The 21,202-nt window shown below is 46.5% G+C and overlaps 1 protein-coding gene across 1 annotated transcript in view; it reads right to left on the reverse strand.

The window, feature by feature from the left end:
• Positions 1 to 21,202, reverse strand: part of LOC146422857 (DNA polymerase delta catalytic subunit-like) — a 51,265-nt gene that overhangs the window by 22,607 nt on the left and 7,456 nt on the right. Inside the window, 10 exon segments of the mRNA XM_085045388.1 lie at positions 1,218 to 1,334; positions 1,935 to 2,023; positions 3,105 to 3,296; positions 5,517 to 5,627; positions 7,490 to 7,630; positions 9,139 to 9,243; positions 10,872 to 11,038; positions 13,400 to 13,695; positions 16,441 to 16,609; positions 20,212 to 20,337. Coding sequence (XP_084901514.1) covers positions 1,218 to 1,334; positions 1,935 to 2,023; positions 3,105 to 3,296; positions 5,517 to 5,627; positions 7,490 to 7,630; positions 9,139 to 9,243; positions 10,872 to 11,038; positions 13,400 to 13,695; positions 16,441 to 16,609; positions 20,212 to 20,337 — 1,513 coding nt within the window.

Consider the following 21,202-nt stretch of genomic DNA (forward strand, 5'->3'; position numbering starts at 1 on the left):
CAGTATAGATCAGTAAGAACCAGTATGGACCAGTACAGACCAGAATAAACCAGTAAAAACCAGCATGAACCAGTATGGACCAGTATACACAAGTATTGATCAGTAAAAACCAGTGTGACCCAGTATAAACCAGTATAAACCAGTAGTAACCAGTAGTAACCAGTATGGACTGGAATAAACCAGTATGAACCACTAAAGCCCAATATAAACTAGCAAAAAACAGCAAAAACCAGTATAAACCAGTATAAACCAGTATAAACCAGTCCCATTTCGGGTCATTTCGGGTCATTCCCAGTCCCTCCCAGTACAAACCAGTCCAAACCAGTACAAACCAGTATAAACCAGTACAAACCCGTGTTTCTGAGCTCCGTTTTGGGTCAGTAAAGTGGAATAACACAAGTTGTGAGCGATCCCAGTACAAACCAGTATAAACCAGTATAAACCAGTCCCATTTTGGGTCATTCCCAGTCCCTCCCAGTATAAACCAATACAAACCAGTATAAACCAGTACCCACCCGTGTTTCTGGACTCCATTTTGGGTCAGTAAAGTGGAATAACACAAGTTGTGAGCGATCCCAGTATAAACCAGTACAAACCAGTATAAATCAATACAAACCAGTCCAAACCAGTCCCATTTCGGGTCATTCCCAGTCCAAACCAGTACAAACCAGTACAAACCAGTCCAAACCAGTACCCACCCGTGTCTCTGAGCTCCGTTTTGGGTCAGTAAAGTGGAATAACACAAGTTGTGAGTGATCCCAGTACAAACCAGTACAAACCAGTCCCATTTCGGGTCATTTCGGGTCATTCCCAGTCCCTCCCAGTCCCTCCCAGTCCCTCCCAGTCCAAACCAGTACAAACCAGTACAAACCAGTACCCACCCGTGTCTCTGGGCTCCGTTTTGGGTCAGTAAAGTGGAATAACACAAGTTGTGAGCGATCCCAGTATAAACCAGTATAAACCAGTCCAAACCAGTCCCATTTCGGGTCATTCCCAGTCCCTCCCAGTACAAACCAGTACAAACCAGTATAAACCAGTACAAACCAGTACAAACCCGTGTCTCTGGGCTCCGTTTTGGGTCAATAAAGTGGAATAACACAAGTTATGGGCGATCCCAGTACAAACCAGTATAAACCAGTCCCATTTCAGGTCATTTCGGGTCATTCCCAGTACAAACCAGTATAAACCAGTATAAACCAGTATAAACCAGTACCCACCCGTGTCTCTGGGCTCCGTTTTGGGTCAATAAAGTGGAATAACACAAGTTATGGGCGATCATGATCGAAGGGTACAGAGAGGAGAAATCCAGCGTGGCGATGGGAACGTCGTAGTACCTGAAATTTGGGGAAATTTGGGGGATTTTGGTGAATTTGGGGGTTTTGGGGGATTTTGGGGGTTTTTTGGGGTTTTTTGGGATTTTTTGGGGTTTTTAAAACAATTTTTGGGATTTTTTTGGGATTTTTGGGATTTTTTTTTATTTTTATGGGATTTTTGGGGGATTTTTTTTGGTTTTTTTTTATTTTGGGAATTTTTTTTTATTTTTTGGGATTTTTTTGGGATTTTTTATTTCTTGGGATTTTTTGGGGATTTTGGGTTTTATGGGATTTTTGGATTTTTTTTTTTTTTATTTTTGGGGATTTTTGGGATTTTTGGGGGATTGGGGGATTTTTTTTTTATTTGTTGTTGGATTTTTTGGGGGACTTTTTGGGATTTTTTGGGGTTTTTTTGTGGGGATTTTTTAGGGTTGTTTTTTGGGATTTTTGAGTGGTTTTCAGGACTATTTTTTGGGATTTTTTTGGGTTTTTTTAGGGCTGTTTTTTGGGATTTTTGAGGCCATTTTTTGGCGACTTTTGGGGCCGTTTTGGGGTAATTTTTACAGGGTTTTTGAGGAGGTTTTTGGGGATTTTTGGGGTTTTTTTGGGGTTTTCACTCACCCCTTCAAAGGCTCAATCACTGTTGCTCCTTCAAAATCTTCTCCTCCCTCAGATTTCACCACAGGGAGCAGAAAATCCTCCTGCATGGCCTGGAAAGGGAAAAAAAACCCCAAAATCACCCCAAAAATAGCCTCAAATTCCACCCCAAAATCCCACAAAACATCCCAGAAAAGCCTCAACGTCCCCAAATGTCCCCAAATCCCTCAATGTCCCCATGATGTCCCAAATGTCCCCAAATCCCCAATATCCCCAATATGTCCCCAAATGTCCCCAGTATCCCCAAATGTCCCCAAATCCCCAATATCCCCAAATGTCCCCAATGTCCCCATGATGTCCCAAATGTCCCCAAATCCCTCAATGATGTCCCTAATGTCCCAAATGTCCCCAATGGCCCCAAATGCCCCCAACATCCCACATGTCCCCAATGTCCCCAAGATGTCCCTGCTGTCCCAAATGTCCCCAATGGCCCCAAATGCCCCCAACATCCCACATGTCCCCAATGTCCCCAAGATGTCCCTGCTGTCCCCAGGTGAGCAGGTAGCTCAGTGGCACTGCTGTCACCCCAATGTCCCCAAATGCCAAATGTCCTCAAAGTCCCCAATGTCCCAAATCCCCATTAATGTCCCCAATGTCCCCAAATATCTCCAATGTCCCCCAATATCCCCAATGTCCCCAAATCCCCATTAATGTCCCCAAATCCCCATTAATGTCCCCAAATGTCCCCATTTCCCTCAATGTCCCCAACATCCCCAATGTCCCCAAATGCCAAATGTCCTCAAAGTCCCCAATGTCCCCAAATCCCCATTAATGTCCCCAAATGTCCCCATTTCCCTCAATGTCCCCAACATCCCCAATGTCCCCAAATGCCAAATGTCCTCAAAGTCCCCAATGTCCCCAATCCCCATTAATTTCCCCAAATCCCCATTAATGTCCCCAATGTCCCCCAAGTCACCTGTCTGAGGAGCTGTGCCACCACCTTGACCTGCTGTCCCCTGGTCAGCAGGTAGCTGAGTGGCACTGCTGTCACCCCAATGTCCCCAAATCCCCATTAATGTCCCCAAATGTCCCCAAATCCCCAACATCCCCAGTGTCCCCAATCTCCCCAAATCCCATTAATGTCCCCAAATGTCCCCAAATCCCCATTAATGTCCCCAATGTCCCTGCTGTCACCTGTCTGAGGAGCTGTGCCACCACCTTGACCTGCTGTCCCCTGGTCAGCAGGTAGCTGAGTGGCACTGCTGTCACCCTGGCCATCTCCACCAGTGTCACCAGAGTCATCAGGTGCTCCAGCAGCCGCAGCGGCAGCACCGCGTCCTTCAGGCAGTACAGGGCCAGGCGGCGGCGGGTCTGAGCGTCACCGTTCTGGGGACATTGGGGACATTAATGACGTCATCAGAACATCAATTACATCATCAGATATAGGGGATATCGGTGACAGTGACACTGGGGACACTGGGGACACTGGGCAGCACAGTGTCCTTCAGGCAGTACAGAGCCAGGCGGCGGGTCTGAGCGTCACCGTTCTGGGGACAGGAATGTGACATTGGGGACATTGGGGACACAGGGCAGCACCGCGTCCTTCAGGCAGTACAGAGCCAGCCGCCGGCGGGTCTGAGCGTCACCGTTCTGGGGACATTGGGGACAGTAATGACATCATCACATCAGTGTGACATCACCAGATATACAGAATAACGTCAGGATATCAGTGACAGTGACACTGGGGACATTGGGGACACAGGGCAGCACCGCATCCTTCAGGCAGTACAGAGCCAGCCGCCGGCGGGTCTGAGCGTCACCGTTCTGGGGACATTGGGGACAATAGTGTGACATTGATTACATTGTTAGATATACAGGATAACATGGTGATATCAGTGACATTGGGGACACTGGGGACACAGGGCAGCACAGTGTCCTTCAGGCAGTACAGGGCGAGTCTGAGTGTCACCATTCTGGGGACAATAATGACGTCATTGTCACATTGGTGACGTCATCGGGACGTTAGTGACATCATCACATATAGGGGATAACGCGGAGATGTCACTGACAGTGACACTGGGGACACCGTGGGGACATTAATGACATCATTGGGACATTGATGACATCATTGGAGCACAAATGACGTCATTGCAACGTTGATGATGTCATCGGAGATAGAGGTCAACATTGGGGACATTTCGGGACATTTGGGGTCACCTGGAGCTCAGTGACAATCCCAGGTGACATTTTGGGGCCATTTCAGGTTAATTTTTGGAGGTTTTGGGTCACTTTTGGGTCATTTTTGGCCCTTTTTGGGTCACCTGGAGCTCAGTGATGATCCCAGGTGACACTCAGGTGACATTTTGGGTCATTTTTGGCCATTTTTGGGTCACCTGGAGCTCGGTGATGATGCCAGGTGACACTCAGGTGACCCAGGTGACATTTTTAGCCATTTTTGGGTCATTTTTGGGTGGTTTTGGGTCACCTGGAGATCAGTGATGATCCCAGGTGACACTCAGGTGACATTTTGGGTCATTTTTGGGACATTTCGGGTGATTTTTGGGTCAATTTTGGCCATTTTTGGGTCACCTGGAGCTCGGTGATGATCCCAGGTGACATTTTGAGTGGTTTTAGGTCATTTTTGGGTCAATTTGGTTCATTTTTGGCCATTTTTGTGTCACCTGTAGCTCGGTGATGATCCCATGTTACACTCAGGTGACACAGGTGACATTTTGGGTCATTTTTGGCCATTTTTGGGTCACCTGGAGCTCGGTGATGATCCCAGGTGACACTCAGGTGACCCAGGTGACATTTTGGGTCATTTTGGGTCCATTTTGGGTCATTTTTGGCCATTTTTGGGTCATTTTGGGTCACCTGGAGCTCGGTGATGATCCCAGGTGACACTCAAGTGACATTTTTGGGTAATTTTGGGTCAATTTTGGGCGGTTTTGTGTCACCTGGAGCTCGGTGATGATCCCAGGTGACACTCAGGTGACCCAGGTGACATTTTTGGGTCATTTTGGGTCATTTTTGGGCCATTTTGTGTCACCTGTAGGTCGGTGATGATCCCAGGTGACACTCAGGTGACATTTTGGGTCATTTTTGGGACATTTCGGGTGATTTTTGGGTCAATTTTGGCCATTTTTGGGTCACCTGGAGCTCGGTGATGAGCCCAGGTGACACAGGTGACATTTTTGGGTCATTTTTAGCCATTTTTGGGTCATTTTTGGGCCATTTTGGGTCACCTGGAGCTCAGTGATGATCCCAGGTGACATTTTGAGTGGTTTGAGGTCATTTTTCAGTCAATTTTGGGACTTTTTTGGGTCATTTTTGGGTGATTTTGGGCCACCTGGAGCTCGGTGATGATCCCAGATGACACTCAAGTGACATTTTTGGGTCATTTTGGGTCATTTTTGGCCATTTTTGGGTCACCTGGAGCTCGGTGATGATGCCAGGTGACACTCAGGTGACCCAGGTGACATTTTCAGCCATTTTTGGGTCATTTTTGGGCCATTTTGTGTCACCTGTAGCTCGGTGATGATCCCAGGTGACACCCAGGTGACATTTTCAGCCATTTTTGGGTCATTTTGGGCCATTTTGTGTCACCTGCAGCTCGGTGATGATGCCGTGAGGAACATCCTCCTTCTGCTCGTGCAGGAAGTGAGCGCTGACGGCGTTGAGAGAGTAGGAACGGAGTTTGTGCTCCCTCAGCAGCACCTGGGGGCCAAAAACACCCAAAATCAGCCCAAATTCGGAGTCTGGACCCCAAAAAACCCCAAAATCTGCTTTGGAAACCCCAAAATCCACCCAAAAAACCCAAAAAAACCTCAAAATTTGACTCAGAAACCCCAAAAACTGCCTGGGATGTTCAGGGTTAGTTTGTGTTCCCTCAGCAGCACCTGGGGGCCAAAAAACCCCAAAATCAGCCCAAATTTGGAGTCTGGACCTTAAAAACCCCAAAATCCACCCGAAAAACCCCAAAATCCACCCGAAAAACCCAAAAAAATCCCAAAATTTATCTCAGAAACCCAAAAACTGCCTGGGATGTTCAGGGTTAGTTTGTGTTCCCTCAGCAGCACCTGGGAGCCAAAAACACCCAAAATCAGCCCAAAATCTGACTGGGGACCCCAAAAAACCCCAAAATCCACCTGGAAAAACCCCAAAATCCCTGAAAAAAACCCAAAAAACCCCAAAATTTGACTCAAAAAACCCCAAAAACTGCCTGGGATGTTCAGGGTTAGTAAGAACAGAGTTTGTGTTCCTCAGGAGGCTGAAAAGCCCAAAAAATCCCCAAAATTAGCCGAAAATTTACCTGGGAATCCCAAAATCTGACTCTGGACCCAAAAAACCCCAAAATCCACCCAAGAAACCCCAAAATCTGACTCAGAAAACCTGAAAACTGACTGGGATGTTCAGGGTTAGTAAGAATGGAGTTTTGTTCCTCAGGAGGCTGAAAACCCCAAAAAATCCCAAAAATCAACCCAAAATCTGACTCTGGACCCTGAAAAACCCCAAAATCTACCCGAAAGACCCCAAAATCCCCAAAAAAGCACCAAAATCTGACTCTGGACCCCAAAAAACCCCAAATCTGCTTTGGAAACCCCAAAATCCCCTAAAAAACCCCCAAAATCTGACTTGGAATGAGTTCTGAGGTGTGTCATTACCTGTCCCAGGTGTATCCAGGTGTGCCCAGGTGTGCCACTCACCTGTCCCAGGTGTGCCCAGGTGTGTCATTACCTGTCCCAAGTGTTCCCAGGTGTCCCCAGGTGTGTTCCCTGTCCCCCCAGCTGTATCCAGGTGTGCCCAGGTGTCCCCAGGTGTGTCACTCACCTGCAGCATGTCCAGTGTGACTCTCCCAGGTGAGTTCACCACCCTGCCCTCTCTCCCCAGGTGTATCCAGGTGTGCCCAGGTGTGTCCCCAGGTGTGTTCCCTGTCCCCCCAGGTGTCCCCAGGTGTGTCACTCACTCACCTGACTGTCCCCAGGTGTGTCATTACCTGCAGCATGTCCAGTGTGACTCTCCCAGGTGAGTTCACCACCTTGCCCTCTCCCCAGGTGTATCCAGGTGTGCCCAGGTGTGTCATTACCTGTCCCAGGTGTCCCAGGTGTGTCACTCACTCACCTGCAGCATGTCCAGTGTGACTCTGCCAGGTGAGTTCACCACCTTCCCCTCTCTCCAGGTGTGTCATTACCTGTCCCAGGTGTGCCCAGGTGTGTTCCCTGTCCCCCCAGCTGTATCCAGGTGTGCCCAGGTGTGTTCCCTGTCCCCCCAGCTGTATCCAGGTGTGCCCAGGTATGTTCCCTGTCCCCCCAGGTGTATCCAGGTGTCCCCAGGTGTGTCACTCACCTGCAGCATGTCCAGGGTGACTCTCCCAGGTGAGTTCACCACCTTGCCCTCTCTCCCCAGGTGTCCCCAGGTGTGTCATTACCCGTCCCAGGTGTGCCCAGGTGTGTTCCCTGTCCCCCCAGGTGTGTCATTACCTGCAGCATGTCCAAGGTGACTCTCCCAGGTGAGTTCACCACCTTGCCCTCTCCCCAGGTGTGTCATTACCTGTCCCCCCAGGTGTGTCACTCACTCACCTGCAGCATGTCCAGGGTGACTCTGCCAGGTGAGTTCACCACCTTGCCCTCTCTCCTGCCGAGTTGCCGTGACTGGAACGCTGAGTCCTTGACCAGTGAGGGAACGCCGAGAACTCTGCCCAGGTAAGGGAACGAGGGGACCTGGGACAGGTAGAGAGACAGGTGAGGGACCTGAGATACACCTGGGACAGGTGAGGGACATGGGAACTCTGCCCAGGTAAGGGAATGAGGGCACCTGGGACAGGTGAGAGACATGAAATACATCTGAGATACACCTGGGACAGGTGAGGGACAGGTGAGGGACCTGAGATACACCTGGGACAGGTGAGGGACCTGAGATACACCTGAAACACCTGGGAACTCTGAGAACTCTGCCCAGGTAAGGGAATGAGGGTACCTGGGACAGGTGAGAGACAGGTGAGGGACAGGTGGGGACAGGTGAGGGACAGGTGAGACACACGGGGACATCTGAGATACACCTGAGACACCTGGGAACTCTAAGAACTCTGCCCAGGTAAGGGAACAAGGGCACCTGGGACAGGTGAGGGACAGGTGAGACACCTGGGGACACCTGAGATACACCTGAGATACATGGGAACTCTGCCCGGGTAAGGGAATGAGGGTACCTGGGACAGGTGAGAGACCTGGGGACACCTGAGATACACCTGAGATACATCTGAGAATTCTGCCCAGGTAAGGGAATGAAAACACGTGGGACAGGTGAGACAGACAGGTGAGACACCTGGGGACACCTGAGACACCTGGGAACTCTGCCCAGGTAAGGGAATGAGAGCACCTGGGACAGGTGAGAGACAGGTGAGTGACCTGGGGACAGGTGAGATACACCTGGGGACACCTGAGACTCATGGGAACGCCAAGAACTCTGCCCAGGTAAGGGAATGAAGGTACCTGGGACAGGTGAGGGACAGGTGAGGGACCTGAGATACACCTGGGACAGGTGAGGGACAGGTGAGACACCTGGGAGGGGTTTGGGGACACCTGGGTGACACCTGGGCAGTGTTTGGGGACCTTTTGGGATTTTAGGGTCCCTGCGCACCTGGAGAACATTTGGGGTTCTCCAGGTGACTTTTGGGGTTCCCCAGGTGTGTTTTGGGGTCTCACCTGCAGCACCTGAGCTCTCTGGATCAGGTAGGGAAAGGGAAAATCGATGATTTTTGGGATTTTTTGAGTGAAATTTGGGGATTTTTTCGGGATTTTTTGGGATTTTTGGGTCCCTGCAATCTGGGATGTTTTTGGGGTATTTCAGGTGACTTTTGGGGTGGCTCAGGTGTGTTTTGGGGTCTCACCTGCAACACCTGAGCTCTCTGGATCAGGTAGGGAAGGTGGAAATTGTGGATTTTTGGGGTTTTTTGAGTGGAATTTTGAGGTTTTTTTGGGGTTTTCGGGGTCCCTGCGATTTGGGATTTTTTTGGGGTGTCTCAGGATTTTTTTGGGGTGTCTCAGGTGTGTTTTGGGGTCTCACCTGCAGCACCTGAGCTCTCTGGATCAGGTAGGGAAGGAGAAAATCGATGATTTTTTCGGATTTTTTGAGTGAAATTTTGGTGTTTTTTTGGGGAAATTTGGGGTTTTTTTGGGTCCCTGCAGTTTGGGATTTTTCTGGGGTGTCCAGGTGTGCTTTGGGGTCTCACCTGCAGCACCTGAGCTCTCTGGATCAGGTAGGGAAGGTCGAAGTTGTGGATGTTGTATCCGGTAACGACGTCGGGATCCACGATTCGCACAAACTCCGCCCACGACTGAGATTTTGGGGGGAAAATTTGGGGATTTAGGGATTCCCAAAACTCACCTGGGAGCCTAAAAACTCACCTGGGATTTTTCCCCAATTTAAACCTAAAAAAAACCCCCAAAAAAACTTCAAAAAACCCCAAAATTGCTAATTTTTTCCCCAAATTTTGGCCTCACCTGCAGCTTTAGTGCCCAAAAATCCCCCTGAGAGCCCAAATTGAACCCAAAATTCCCAAATTTCACCCCAAATCCCACTGGGATTTCTCTCCAGACCCTCTAAGTACCCGAAATTCCCTAAAATTTCCCCAAAATTCCCCAAATTTCCCTGAAATTCCCCAAATTTTTCCCCCCAAATCCTCACTTGTAACAGAAGTTTTGCTGAATTTCCCCAAAATCCTCTCCAAAAATTGCCCAAAACCTCAAAAAATTCCCCAAATCCCCCTCTCCAAGATCCCAAATCCCCAAAATTCCCAAATTTTTCCCCAAAATTCCCAAATTTTTTTCCCAAATTCCCCTTGACCTGCAGCAAATCCCACTTGGTGCCGAAGATTTTCCCTTTTTCCCCCAAATTCCCCCAAAAATCCCCAAAAAATCCTCCCTAAACTGCCCAAATCCACCCAAATCCCTTCCTTAGACTTTTTAAACTCTCCCAAATTCCAAAAAAATCCCAAAATCCCATTTTTTCACCCCAAAATTTGCACCTGCCGCAGATCTTTCTCGGTGTCGAAGCTCCTGATGGTTTTGTTCCCAAAATTGCCCCAAATTTCCCCAAAACTGCTCCAAACTTCCCCAAAACTGCCCCAAATCCACTTTAAACTTCCCCAAATCCTTCCCCAGATCCCTTTAAATACCCCAAATTCCCAAAAAGCCCCAAAATCCCATTTTTTCGCCCCAAAATCCCACCTGGGGAAGATCTTTCTCGAAGCTCCTGACTGTGGCTCCAAAACTACCCCAAATCTCCCCAAATTTCCCCCAAAACTGCCCCAAATCCACCCCAAATCTCCCCAAAACTCCTCCCCAGACACCTCTAACTATCCCAAATTCCCAAAAAGCCCCAAAATCCCCTTTTTTCACCCCAAAATCCCACCTGCAGCAGCTCCTTCTCGCTGTCGAAGCTCCTGACCGTGGCTCCAAAAACATCCCCAAATCTCCTCAAAACTTCCCCAAAATTACCCCAAACTGCCCCAAATTCCTTCCCCAGATCCCTTATATTATCTCAAATTCCCAAAAAGCCCAAAAATCCTCTTTTTTCCCCCAAAATCCCACCTGGAGCAGCTCCTTCTCAGTGTCGAAGCTCCTGACGGTGGCTCCAAAAACTACCCAAAATCCCCCTCCAAACTACCCCAAATTGCCCCAAAACTTCCCCAAATCCCCCCAAAACTCCTCCCCAGACACCCCAAATTCCCAAAAAGCCCCAAAATCCCATTTTTTCACCCCAAACTCGCACCTGCAGCAGCTCTTTCTCGCTGTCGAAGCTCCTGACGGTGGCTCCCAAAACATCCCCAAATCTCCCCCAAAACTTCCCCCAAACTCCCCCAAAACTGCTCCAAATCCACTTTAAACTTCCCCAATTCACTCCCGAGATCCCCCAAATTCCCAAAAAGCCCCAAAATCCCGTTTTTTCGCCCCAAACTCGCACCTGCAGCAGCTCTTTCTCGCTGTCGAAGCTCCTGACGGTGGCTCCCCGCAGGGGGGCGCAGGGCAGCAAGGTGAACACGACGCGCAGGAAAGGCTCCCGAGCGCCGTGCCGCAGAGCCACGGCCGCGATGGCGATCACGGGGTCGTGCTGCGGCTCCGGAAACACACCTGCGACCCCAAAAACCCGAAAAGTCACCCCAAAAAACCCCAAAATCCGCCCGGAAAACCCCAAAATCCGCCCTGAAATGAGCGAAATGCTGTTCTGCGGCGCCACCGTGTGGCCGAAAGGTGGAACTGCAGCTCAAAGGACACAAACCCGAAATTGCGTTAAAAAGCCCCAAAATTTAGCCAAAAAACACCCCAAATTCGGGTCAGAGACTCCAAAATTAGGGTCAGAGACTCCCAAAATAGGGTCGTGAACCCCAAAACTCGGGTCTGCGACCCCAAAAACCCCCAAAACCGACCCTACAAACCATTAAAATGAGCCCAAAATGTCCTAAACCCAACCCCAAATCCTCTCCTCCCGTGCCGAAGAGCCACGGCCGCGATGGCGATCACGGGGTCGTGCTGCGGCTCCGGAAACACACCTGCGACCCCGAAAACCCGAAAATTCACCCCAAAAAACCCCAAAATCCGCCCAGAAAACCCCAAAATCCGCCCGAAAAACCCCAAAATTCAACCAGAAATGCGCGAAATGCTGTTCTGCGGCGCCACCGTGTGGCCGAAAAGTGGAACTGCAGCTCAAAGGACATATGCCCAAAATTGAGCCAAAAAAACCCAAAACTTAGCCAAAAAAAACCCCAAAATTCGGGTCTGGAACCCCAAAATTGGCTTCGCGGGCCCAAAAAAAACCCAAAATCGACCCCGAAAACTCTAAAAACCCCAAAATCGACCCCGAAATGCCCCAAAAACGGCGAAAATGTTTCTCTGCGTCGCCACCGTGTGGTCGAAAAGTGGAACTGCAGCTCAAAGGACAAAACCCCGAAATTGAGTTTAAAAGCCTCAAAATTTAGCAAAAAAACCCCAAAACTTGGGGTCAGAGACTCCCAAAATAGGGTCGGGAACCCCAAAATTCGGGTCTGCGACCCCAAAAACCCCCAAAATCGATGCTGGAAACCCCAAAAACTGCCCCAAAATGACCCCAAATGCATCCAAAGCAGCCCCACCTCTCAGTGCCCTTTTTACCCTAAAATCCCCATTTTTCACCCCAAAATCCCCATTTTTCACCCCAAAACCGCCGGGATTTTTGCTCCCAGTACAAACCAGTCCATCCCAGTCAATCCCAGTTCAATTCCAGTATGTCCCAGTCCCATTTTTAACCCTAAACCTCCCATTTTCCCCACTAAAATCCCCATTTTTCACCCCAAAATCCCCATTTTTCACCCCAAAATCCCCATTTTTCACCCCAAAACCGCCGGGATTTTTCCTCCCAGTCCCTCCCAGTCCCTCCCAGTACAAACCAGTAAACTCACCCTTCCTCCCAGAACACTCCATTTCAACTCACCCCTGAACCACCAGCCCAAATCCCATCTTTTCACCCCAAAATCCCCATTTTTCACCCCAAAATCCCCATTTTTCACCCCAAAACCACCAGGATTTTCACTCCCAGTCCCTCCCAGTATAAACCAGTCCAAACCAGTTCATCCCAGTTCCTCCCAGTCTCTTTTTCATCCATAAAACTCCCATTTTCCCTGCTAAAATCATCATTTTTACTCCTAAAATTCCCATTTTTCACCCCAAAATCCCCATTTTTCACCCCAAAACCGCCGGGATTTTCGCTCCCAGTCCCTCCCAGTATAAACCAGTATAACCCAGTTCCCTTTACCTTTCCTCCCAGCACACTCGATGTCGAAGCTCAGCACCCTGAGCGGCGCCAGCCCAGCTCCCAGTGCCCTTTTCACCCCAAAATCCCCATTTTTCACCCCAAAATCCCCATTTTTCGCCCCAAAACCGCCGGGATTTTCACTCCCAGTCCCTCCCAGTATAAACCAGTTCATCCCAGTCAATCCCAGTTTGTCCCAGTCCCATTTTTAACCCTAAACCTCCCATTTTCCCCACTAAAATCCCCATTTTTCACCCCGAAATCCCCATTTTTCACCCCAAAACCACCAGGATTTTCCCTCCCAGTCCATCCCAGTTTATCCCAGTACAAACCAGTTCCTCCCAGTTTCTTTTTCATCCATAAAACTCCCATTTTCCCCCCGGAAACCACCACTTTTGCCCTTAAAATCCACATTTTTACCTCCAAAATCCCCATTTTTCACCCCAAAACCGCCGGGATTTTTGCTCCCAGTCCCTCCCAGTATAAACCAGTCCAAACCAGTTCATTCCAGTTCCTCCCAGTCTCTTTTTCATCCATAAAACTCCTATTTTCCCTGCTAAAATCATCATTTTTACTCCTAAAATCCCCATTTTTCACCCCAAAATCCCCATTTTTCACCCCAAAACCGCCGGGATTTTCGCTCCCAGTCCCTCCCAGTCCCTCCCAGTCCCTCCCAGTTCATCCCAGTACAAACCAGTATAACTCACCCTTCCTCCCAGCACACTCGATGTCGAAGCTCAGCACCCTGAGCGGCGCCAGCCCCAGCCAGGCTCCCTCGGGAGGATGACTCTTCAGCTTCCTCCACTCCACATCCACCTCCAGCTGGCACAGAGTGGCTTTTTGGGGCGAATTCGGGGGATTTTGGGCAATTTGGGGGTTCTGGGGTGAGTTTTGGGGGGAGTTTGGGGTGTTTTGGGGGTTTTTGGGGTTTTCTCTCCAGTGGAAATCTCCCTGCTGGAGCTCAACCCAGCAGCAGCCAACCAGGCCGGAGTCGGCCATGAACCTGAAAGGGTTAAAGATTCGGGGTGAAATTTGGGGAATTTGGGGTGAAATTTGGGGTTTTTGGGGTGAAATTGGGATTTGGGGTTTTGGGGAATTTGGGGTTTGGGGTTTAGGGGGTTTGGGGTTTTAAGGGGAAAATGTGGGATTTGGGGGAAAATTAGTTTTGGGGGAAAAATTTGGGGAGTTTGAGGAGGAATTTGGGGGAAAAATTGGGGTTTAGGGAAAAATTGGGGTTTAGGGGGAAAATTTGCAGGGAAAATTTGGGGTTTAGGGAGGAATTTGGGGGAAAAAATTAGGGTTTGGGAAGGAAATTTGGGGTTTTGGGGTAAAATTTATGGGGAAAATTTGGGGTTTGGGGAGGAAATTTCAGGGAAAAATTGGGGTTTGGGGAGGAAATTTGGGGTTTGGGGGAAAAATTGGGTTTTGGGGAAAAATTGGGATTTTGGGGGAAAGATTTGGGATTTTGGGAAAATTTGGAGGGAAAATTTGGGGTTTAGGGGAAAAATTTGGGGTTTGGGGAGAAAATTTCAGGAACAAAATTGCAGTTTGTGGAGGAAATTTGAGGTTTGGGGGAAAATTTGAGGTTTGGGGGAAATTTGGGGTTAAAAATTGGGGTTTGGAGGGGAAAATTTGGAGGGAAAATTTGGGGTTTGGGGAGGAAATTTGGGGGAAAAAGTTGAGGTTTGGGGAAGAAATTTGGGGTTTAGGGAGAATTTGGGGGAAAAAATTGCAGTTTGTGGAGGAAATTTGGGGGAAAATTTGGGGTTTTGGGGTAAAATTTGGGGGAAAAATTGGAGGTTTGGGGGAAAATTTGGGGGTTTGGGGAGGAAATTTGGGGGAAAAATCGGAGGTTTGGGGAAGAAATTTGGGGTTTTGGGGGGAAAATTTGGGGTGGGATTTTTTCAGGGTGAAATCTGGGGATTTTGGGGTCTTTTAGGGTGGATTTTGGTGCATTTTGGGGTCAAATTTGGGGTGTTTGGGGTCAGATTTGTGACAAAAACATCCAATTTTAAAGCCAAAAAAATCTGATTTTGGGGCTTTTTGGGTTGGATTTTTTCAGGTTTTTTTGGGGTGAATTCTGGGGGTTTTGGAGTGTATTTGGGTTGGATTTTGGGGTCCCACCTGATCTCAAAATCGATGTTTGCCTCGAAGGGAGGTGAAATTTGGGTATTTGGGGTCAAATTTGAGGCAGAAAAATCCAATTTTGGAGCTTTTGGGTGGAATTTTTTCAGGGGATTTTGGAGTTGGATTTTGGGGTGTTTGGGCTCAAAATTGAGGTGGAAAAATCAGATTTTGACGCAGAAAAATCAAATTTTGACGCAGAAAAATCACATTTTTAAGCGAAAAAAATCCGATTTTGGGGTTTTTCGGGTGGGATTTTTTTGGGGATTTTGGGGTGGATTTTGGGGTGTTTTTGGGTGGATTTTGGGGTCCCACCTGATCTCAAAGTCGATGTTTGCCTCGAAGGGAGGAGAAATTTGGGTATTTGGGGTCAAATTTGAGGCAGAAAAATCACATTTTGGCAGATTTTGGGGCTTTTTCAGGGGATTTTGGGTTGATTCTGGGGATTTTGGGGTGTTTTGGGGTGGATTTTGGGGTGTTTGGGCTCCAAATTGAGGTGGAAAAATCAGATTTTGACGCAGAAAAATCACATTTTTAAGCGAAAAAAATCCGATTTTGGGGCTTTCGGGTGGGATTTTTGGGGTGAATCAGGGGTTTTGGGGTGTTTTTGGGGTGTATTTTGGGGTCCCACCTGATCTCAAAGTCGATGTTTGCCTCGAAGGGAGGAGAAATTTGGGTATTTGGGGTCAAATTTGAGGCAGAAAAATCACATTTTGGAGCTTTTGGGTGGAATTTTTTCAGGGGATTTTGGGTTAGATTTTGGAGATTTTGGGGTTGGATTTTGGGGACCTTCAGGGTGGATTTTGGGGTGTTTGGGCTCCAAATTGAGGTGGAAAAATCAGATTTTGACGCAGAAAAATCACATTTTTAAGCGAAAAAAATCCGATTTTGGGGCTTTTCGGGTGGGATTTTTTTGGGGTGAATCCAGGGGATTTTGGGGTGGATTTGGGGTGTATTTTGGGGTCCCACCTGATCTCAAAATCGATGTTTGCCTCAAAGGGAGGCGAAATTTGGGTATTTGGGGACAAAATTGAGGCAGAAAAATCACATTTTGGAGCTTTTTGGTGGAATTTTTTCAGGGGATTTTGAAGTTGGATTTTGGGGTGTTTGGGCTCAAAATTGAGGTGGAAAAATCAGATTTTGAGGCAGAAAAATCAAATTTTGAGGCAGAAAAATCAGATTTTTAAGCGAAAAAAATCCGATTTTGGGGCTTTTCGGGTGGGATTTTTTCGGGGTGAATCCAGGGGGTTTTGGGGTGGATTTGGGGTGTTTTTTGGGGTCCCACCTGATCTCAAAGTCGATGTTTGCCTCAAAGGGAGGAGAAATTTGGGTATTTGGGGACAAAATTGATGCAGAAAAATCACATTTTTAAGTGAAAAAAATCAGATTTTGGGGCTTTTCAGGTGGAATTTTTTCGGGGTGAATTCTGAGGGTTTTGGGGTGTTTTTGGGGTGGATTTTGGGGTGTTTGGGCTCCAAATTGAGGTGGAAAAATCAGATTTTGACGCAGAAAAATCACATTTTTAAGCGAAAAAAATGCGATTTTGGGGCTTTTCGGGTGGGATTTTTTCGGGGTGAATCCAGGGGATTTTGGGGTGGATTTGGGGTGTTTTTTGGGGTCCCACCTGATCTCAAAGTCGATGTTTGCCTCGAAGGGAGCAGCTCTGAGCAGCCCCAGCTCTCCCCAGCGCAATCCTCTCTCCAGCAGGCGGCGAGCAGCAGGAACCAGGCGGGGCAGAGCCACGCCCACCCGGACAAAGGGGGTCTTCAGCTCCCCCTGGAACCCCAAAATACCTGGGCGGGGGGAGAGGAAAGGGTTAACCCAAAAAAACCCCCAAAAAAATCCCAAATTCCTGCGAAAAACGGTGAAAAAATAGCGAACTTCGGCAAAAATAGCCAAAAAATGGCTCCAAAATCTCTTCCCAAACCCCAAAATCTCCCCCTGGAACCCCAAAATACCTGAAGGGGGAGAGGGAAGGGTTAACCCAAAAAAAACCCCCAAAAAATCCCAAATTCCTGCGAAAAACAGTGATAAAATAGCGAAATTCGGTGAAAATTTGGGGAAAATAGCCCCAAAATGGCCCCAAAATCTCTTCCCAAACCCTAAAAAAATCCCACCTGGAACCCCAAAATACCTGCAGGAGGAGAGGAAAGGGTTAACCCAAAAAAAACCCCCAAAAAAATCCCAAATTCCTGCGAAAAAATACGAAATTCCTGGGAAAAACAATGAAAAAATGGCAAAATTCGGTGAAAATTTGGGGGAAAAGGCTCCAAAATCTCTTCCCAAACCCTAAAAAAATCCCACCTGGAACCCCAAAATACCTGCAAGAGGAGAGGAAGGGGTTAACCCAAAAAAAACCCCAAAAAAATCCCAAATTTCTAACAAAAATGGCAAAATTCCCATGAAATTCGGTGAAAATTTGGGGAAAATAGCCCCAAAATCCCCTCCCCCACCCCAAAAAAGGGGTCCTCAGGTCCCCCTGGAACCCCAAAATACCTGGGAAGGGGGAGAGGAAAGGGTTAACCCAAAAAAAACCCCAAAAAATCCCAAATTCCTGGGAAAAATGGTGAAAAAATGGCGAAATTCGGTGAAAATTTGGGGAAAATAGCCCCAAAATAGCCCCAAATAGCCCCAAAATGGCCCCAAAATCTCTTCCCAAACCCTAAAAAATCCCACCTGGAACCCTAAAATACCTGCAGGAGGAGAGAGGAAAGGGTTAACCCAAAAAAACCCCCAAAAAAATCCCAAATTTCTAACAAAAATGGCAAAATTCCCATGAAATTCGGTGAAAATTTGGGGAAAATAGCCCCAAAATGGACCCAAAATCTCTTCCCAAACCCTAAAAAACCCACCTGGAACCCCAAAATACCTGCAGGAGGAGAGGAAAGGGTTAACCCAAAAAAACCTCCGAAAAAATCCCAAATTCCTGGGAAAAATGGTGAAAAAATGGCGAAATTCGGTGAAAATTTGGGGAAAATAACCCCAAAATAGCCCCAAAATGGCCACAAAATCTCTTCCCAAACCCCAAAAAATCCCACCTGGAACCCCAAAATACCTGCAGGGGGAGAGGAAAGGGTTAACCCAAAAAAACCCAAAAAAAATCCCAAATTCCTGCGAAAAATGGCGAAATTTCCATGAAATTCGGTGAAAATTTGGGGGAAATAGCCCCAAAATAGCCCCAAAATAGCCCCAAAATGGCCCCAAAATGGCCCCAAAATCTCTTCCCAAACCCCAAAAAATCCCACCTGGAACCCCAAAATACCTGTGGGGGAGAGGAAAGGGTTAACCCAAAAAAAAACCCAAAAAAAATCCCAAATTCCTGGGAAAAATGGCGAAATTTCCATGAAATTTGGTGAAAATTTGGGGGAAATAGCCCAAAAATAGCCCAAAAATGGCCCAAAATGGCCCCAAAATCTCTTCCCAAACCCCTAAAAAATCCCACCTTGGAACCCCAAAATACCTGTGGGGGAGAGGAAAGGGTTAACCCAAAAAAAACCCCCAAAAAAATCCCAAATTTTCAACAAAAATGGTGAAAAAATGGCGAAATTCCAAAAAAAAATCACATAAAAATTGGGGAAAATGCAGCAGAAACTGACCCAAAAATGCCACAAATATTCCCCAAAAATATCCCAAAAATCATCCCAAAAATTCCCCTAAAATGCCCCAAAATTATCCCCCAAAATCCTTGAATTTTTGGGATTCTCAGGTTGATTTTTTTGGCTTCGATTTTGAGGTTTTAGGGCATTTTTAGGTCATTTTTGGGTCATTTTTAGATCATTTTTGGGTCATTTTTAGATCATTTTTAGGTCATTTTTGGGTCATTTTTTGGGTCACTTTTGGGTCATTTTTAAGTCATTTTTGGTTCACTTTTCGGTCATTTTTGTGTCATTTTTGAGTCATTTTTGGGTCATTTTAAAGCCATTTTTGGGTCATTTTAAAGCCATTTTTGGGTCATTTTAAAGCCATTTTTGGGTCATTTTTGGGTCATTTTTAGGTCATTTTTAGGTCATTTTTGGATCATTTTTGGTTCATTTTTCCACCGTTTTTTTCCCCCAAAACACCCCAAAAATTCCCAAATTTTTTTAGGATTCTCCAATTCCCTCTCACTCTGTTTGTAGAGCAGCTGCAGCTCCAGGACGTGTTTTGGGGGATTTTTGGGTCATTTTTAGGTCATTTTTGGGTCATTTTTAGTCATTTTTTGGACCATTTTTAAGCGATTTTTAGGCAATTTTTAGGTAAATTTTGGGTCATTTTTAGGTCAATTTTAGATCATTTTTGGGTCATTTTTAGATCATTTTTGGGTCATTTTTGAGTCATTTTTCGGTCATTTTTGAGTCATTTTTGGATCGTTTTTAAGTCATTTTCAGGTCATTTTTAGATCATTTTTAGGTAAATTTTGGGTCATTTTTGGCTCATTTTTGGCTCATTTTTAGGTCATTTTTGGATAATTTTAAAGTTATTTTTACATCACTTTTGAGTCATTTTCGGTTCATTTTTGGGTCATTTTTAGGTCACTTTTGGGTAATTTTTAGTCATTTTTGGTTCATTTTTCCTCATTTTTTCCCCCACAACACCCCAAAAATTCCCAAATTTTTTTGGGGATTCCCAACTGTTCCTCTCACTCTGTTTGTAGAGCAGCTGCAGCTCCAGGACGTGTTTTGGGAGATTTTTGGGATTTTTAGGTCATTTTTGGCTCATTTTTAGTCATTTTTTGGATCATTTTTAAGTGATTTTTAGGGAATTTTTAGGTAAATTTTGGGTCATTTTTAGGTCATTTTTAGGTCAATTTTAGATCATTTTTGGGTCAATTTTGGGTCATTTTAGGGTCATTTTTAGCTCATTTTTCCTCCTTTTTTTTCTCCCACGACACCCCAAAAATTCCCAAATTTTTTTTTTGGGGATTCCCAAATATTTTTGGGATTCCCAGGGTGAATTTTGGGCTCCAATTTTCCATTTTTAGGCCATTTTTGGGCCATTTTTGGGCCATTTTTGGGTCATTTTTGGTCATTTTTATCTCATTTTTCCACCATTTTTTCCCCCACGACACCCCAAAAATTCCCAAATTTTTTTTTTGGGGATTCCCAAATTTTTTTGGGGATTCCCAAATGTTTTCCTCACTCTGTTTGTAGAGCAGCTGCAGCTCCAGGACGTGTTTTGGGAGATTTTTGGGATTTTTAGGTCATTTTTGGCTCATTTTTAGTCATTTTTTGGACCATTTTTAAGTGATTTTTAGGTCATTTTTGGGTCTTTTTTGGGCCTTTTTAAAGTCATTTTTAGGTCAATTTCAGGTCATTTTAGGGTCATTTTTAGCTCATTTTTCCTCCTTTTTTTTCCCCCACAACACCCCAAAAATTCCCAAATTTTTTTTTTTGGGATTCCCCAATGTTTTCCTCACTCTGTTTGTAGAGCAGCTGCAGCTCCAGGACGTGTTTTGGGAGATTTTTGGGATTTCCTCTCTGCTCTCTCCTCAGCGCCGACTCCAGCTCCTGCTCCAGCTGCTCCAGGTGGGATGATGTCACACCTGGAAAACCCAAAAAATCCCCAAAAAATCCCAAATTTCAGCAGCTGAAAAATTCTGGGAGAAGATCCTAAAATTTGGGGGGCAGGGGAGGAGAAATGCCAAAAAAATTGGGGGTTTTGGGGGGAATTTTGGGGAGAATTTGGGGATTTTTGGGGAAATTTGGGGATTTTGGGAGAATTTGGGGGAATTTGGTAACTTTGGGGATTTTGGGGAAATTTGGGGATAAAGATTTTTTGGGAAAATTGGGGATTTTTGGGGATTTTTGGATTTTGGGGGAAAATCTGGGGATTTTTGGATTTTGAGGATTTTGGGGAAAATTTGGGGATTTTGGGGGAATTTGGGGAATTGTATAGCTTTGGGGGAAATTGGGAGAATTTAGATTTTGGAAAATTTGGGGATTTTGTGAAAATTTGGGGATTTTGGGAGATTTGGGAGAATTTGGAAAATTTGGGGAAATTTGGGGATTTCGGGGGAAATTTGGGATTTTTGGGGAAATTTGTGAATTTGGGGGAAATTTGGGGATAATTTGGGGATTTTAGGGGGAATTTAGGGATTTTGGGGGAAAATTTGAGGGAATTTTGGGGAGAATTTTGGGGATTTTGGGGAAATTTGGGAATTTGGGGGACTTGGGGAAAATTTGGGGATTTTGGGGGAAGAATTTGGGGATTTTGGGGAAAATTTGGGGGAATTGGGAGAGAATTTGGGGATTTTGGGGATTTGGAGAATTTGATTGGGGGTTTTGGGGGAAATTTGGGGGTTTTTGGGGAATTTGAAAATTTTTGGGGAGAATTTTTGGGGAGAATTTGGGGTGGGGGAATTTTGAGGGAAATTTGGGGAGATTTTGGGGGAAATTTGGGGGATTTTG

This window comes from Lichenostomus cassidix, unplaced genomic scaffold (assembly GCF_008360975.1).
Source record: "Lichenostomus cassidix isolate B80296 unplaced genomic scaffold, HeHo_3.0 HiC_scaffold_38, whole genome shotgun sequence".
Taxonomy (NCBI): Eukaryota; Metazoa; Chordata; class Aves; order Passeriformes; family Meliphagidae; genus Lichenostomus; species Lichenostomus cassidix.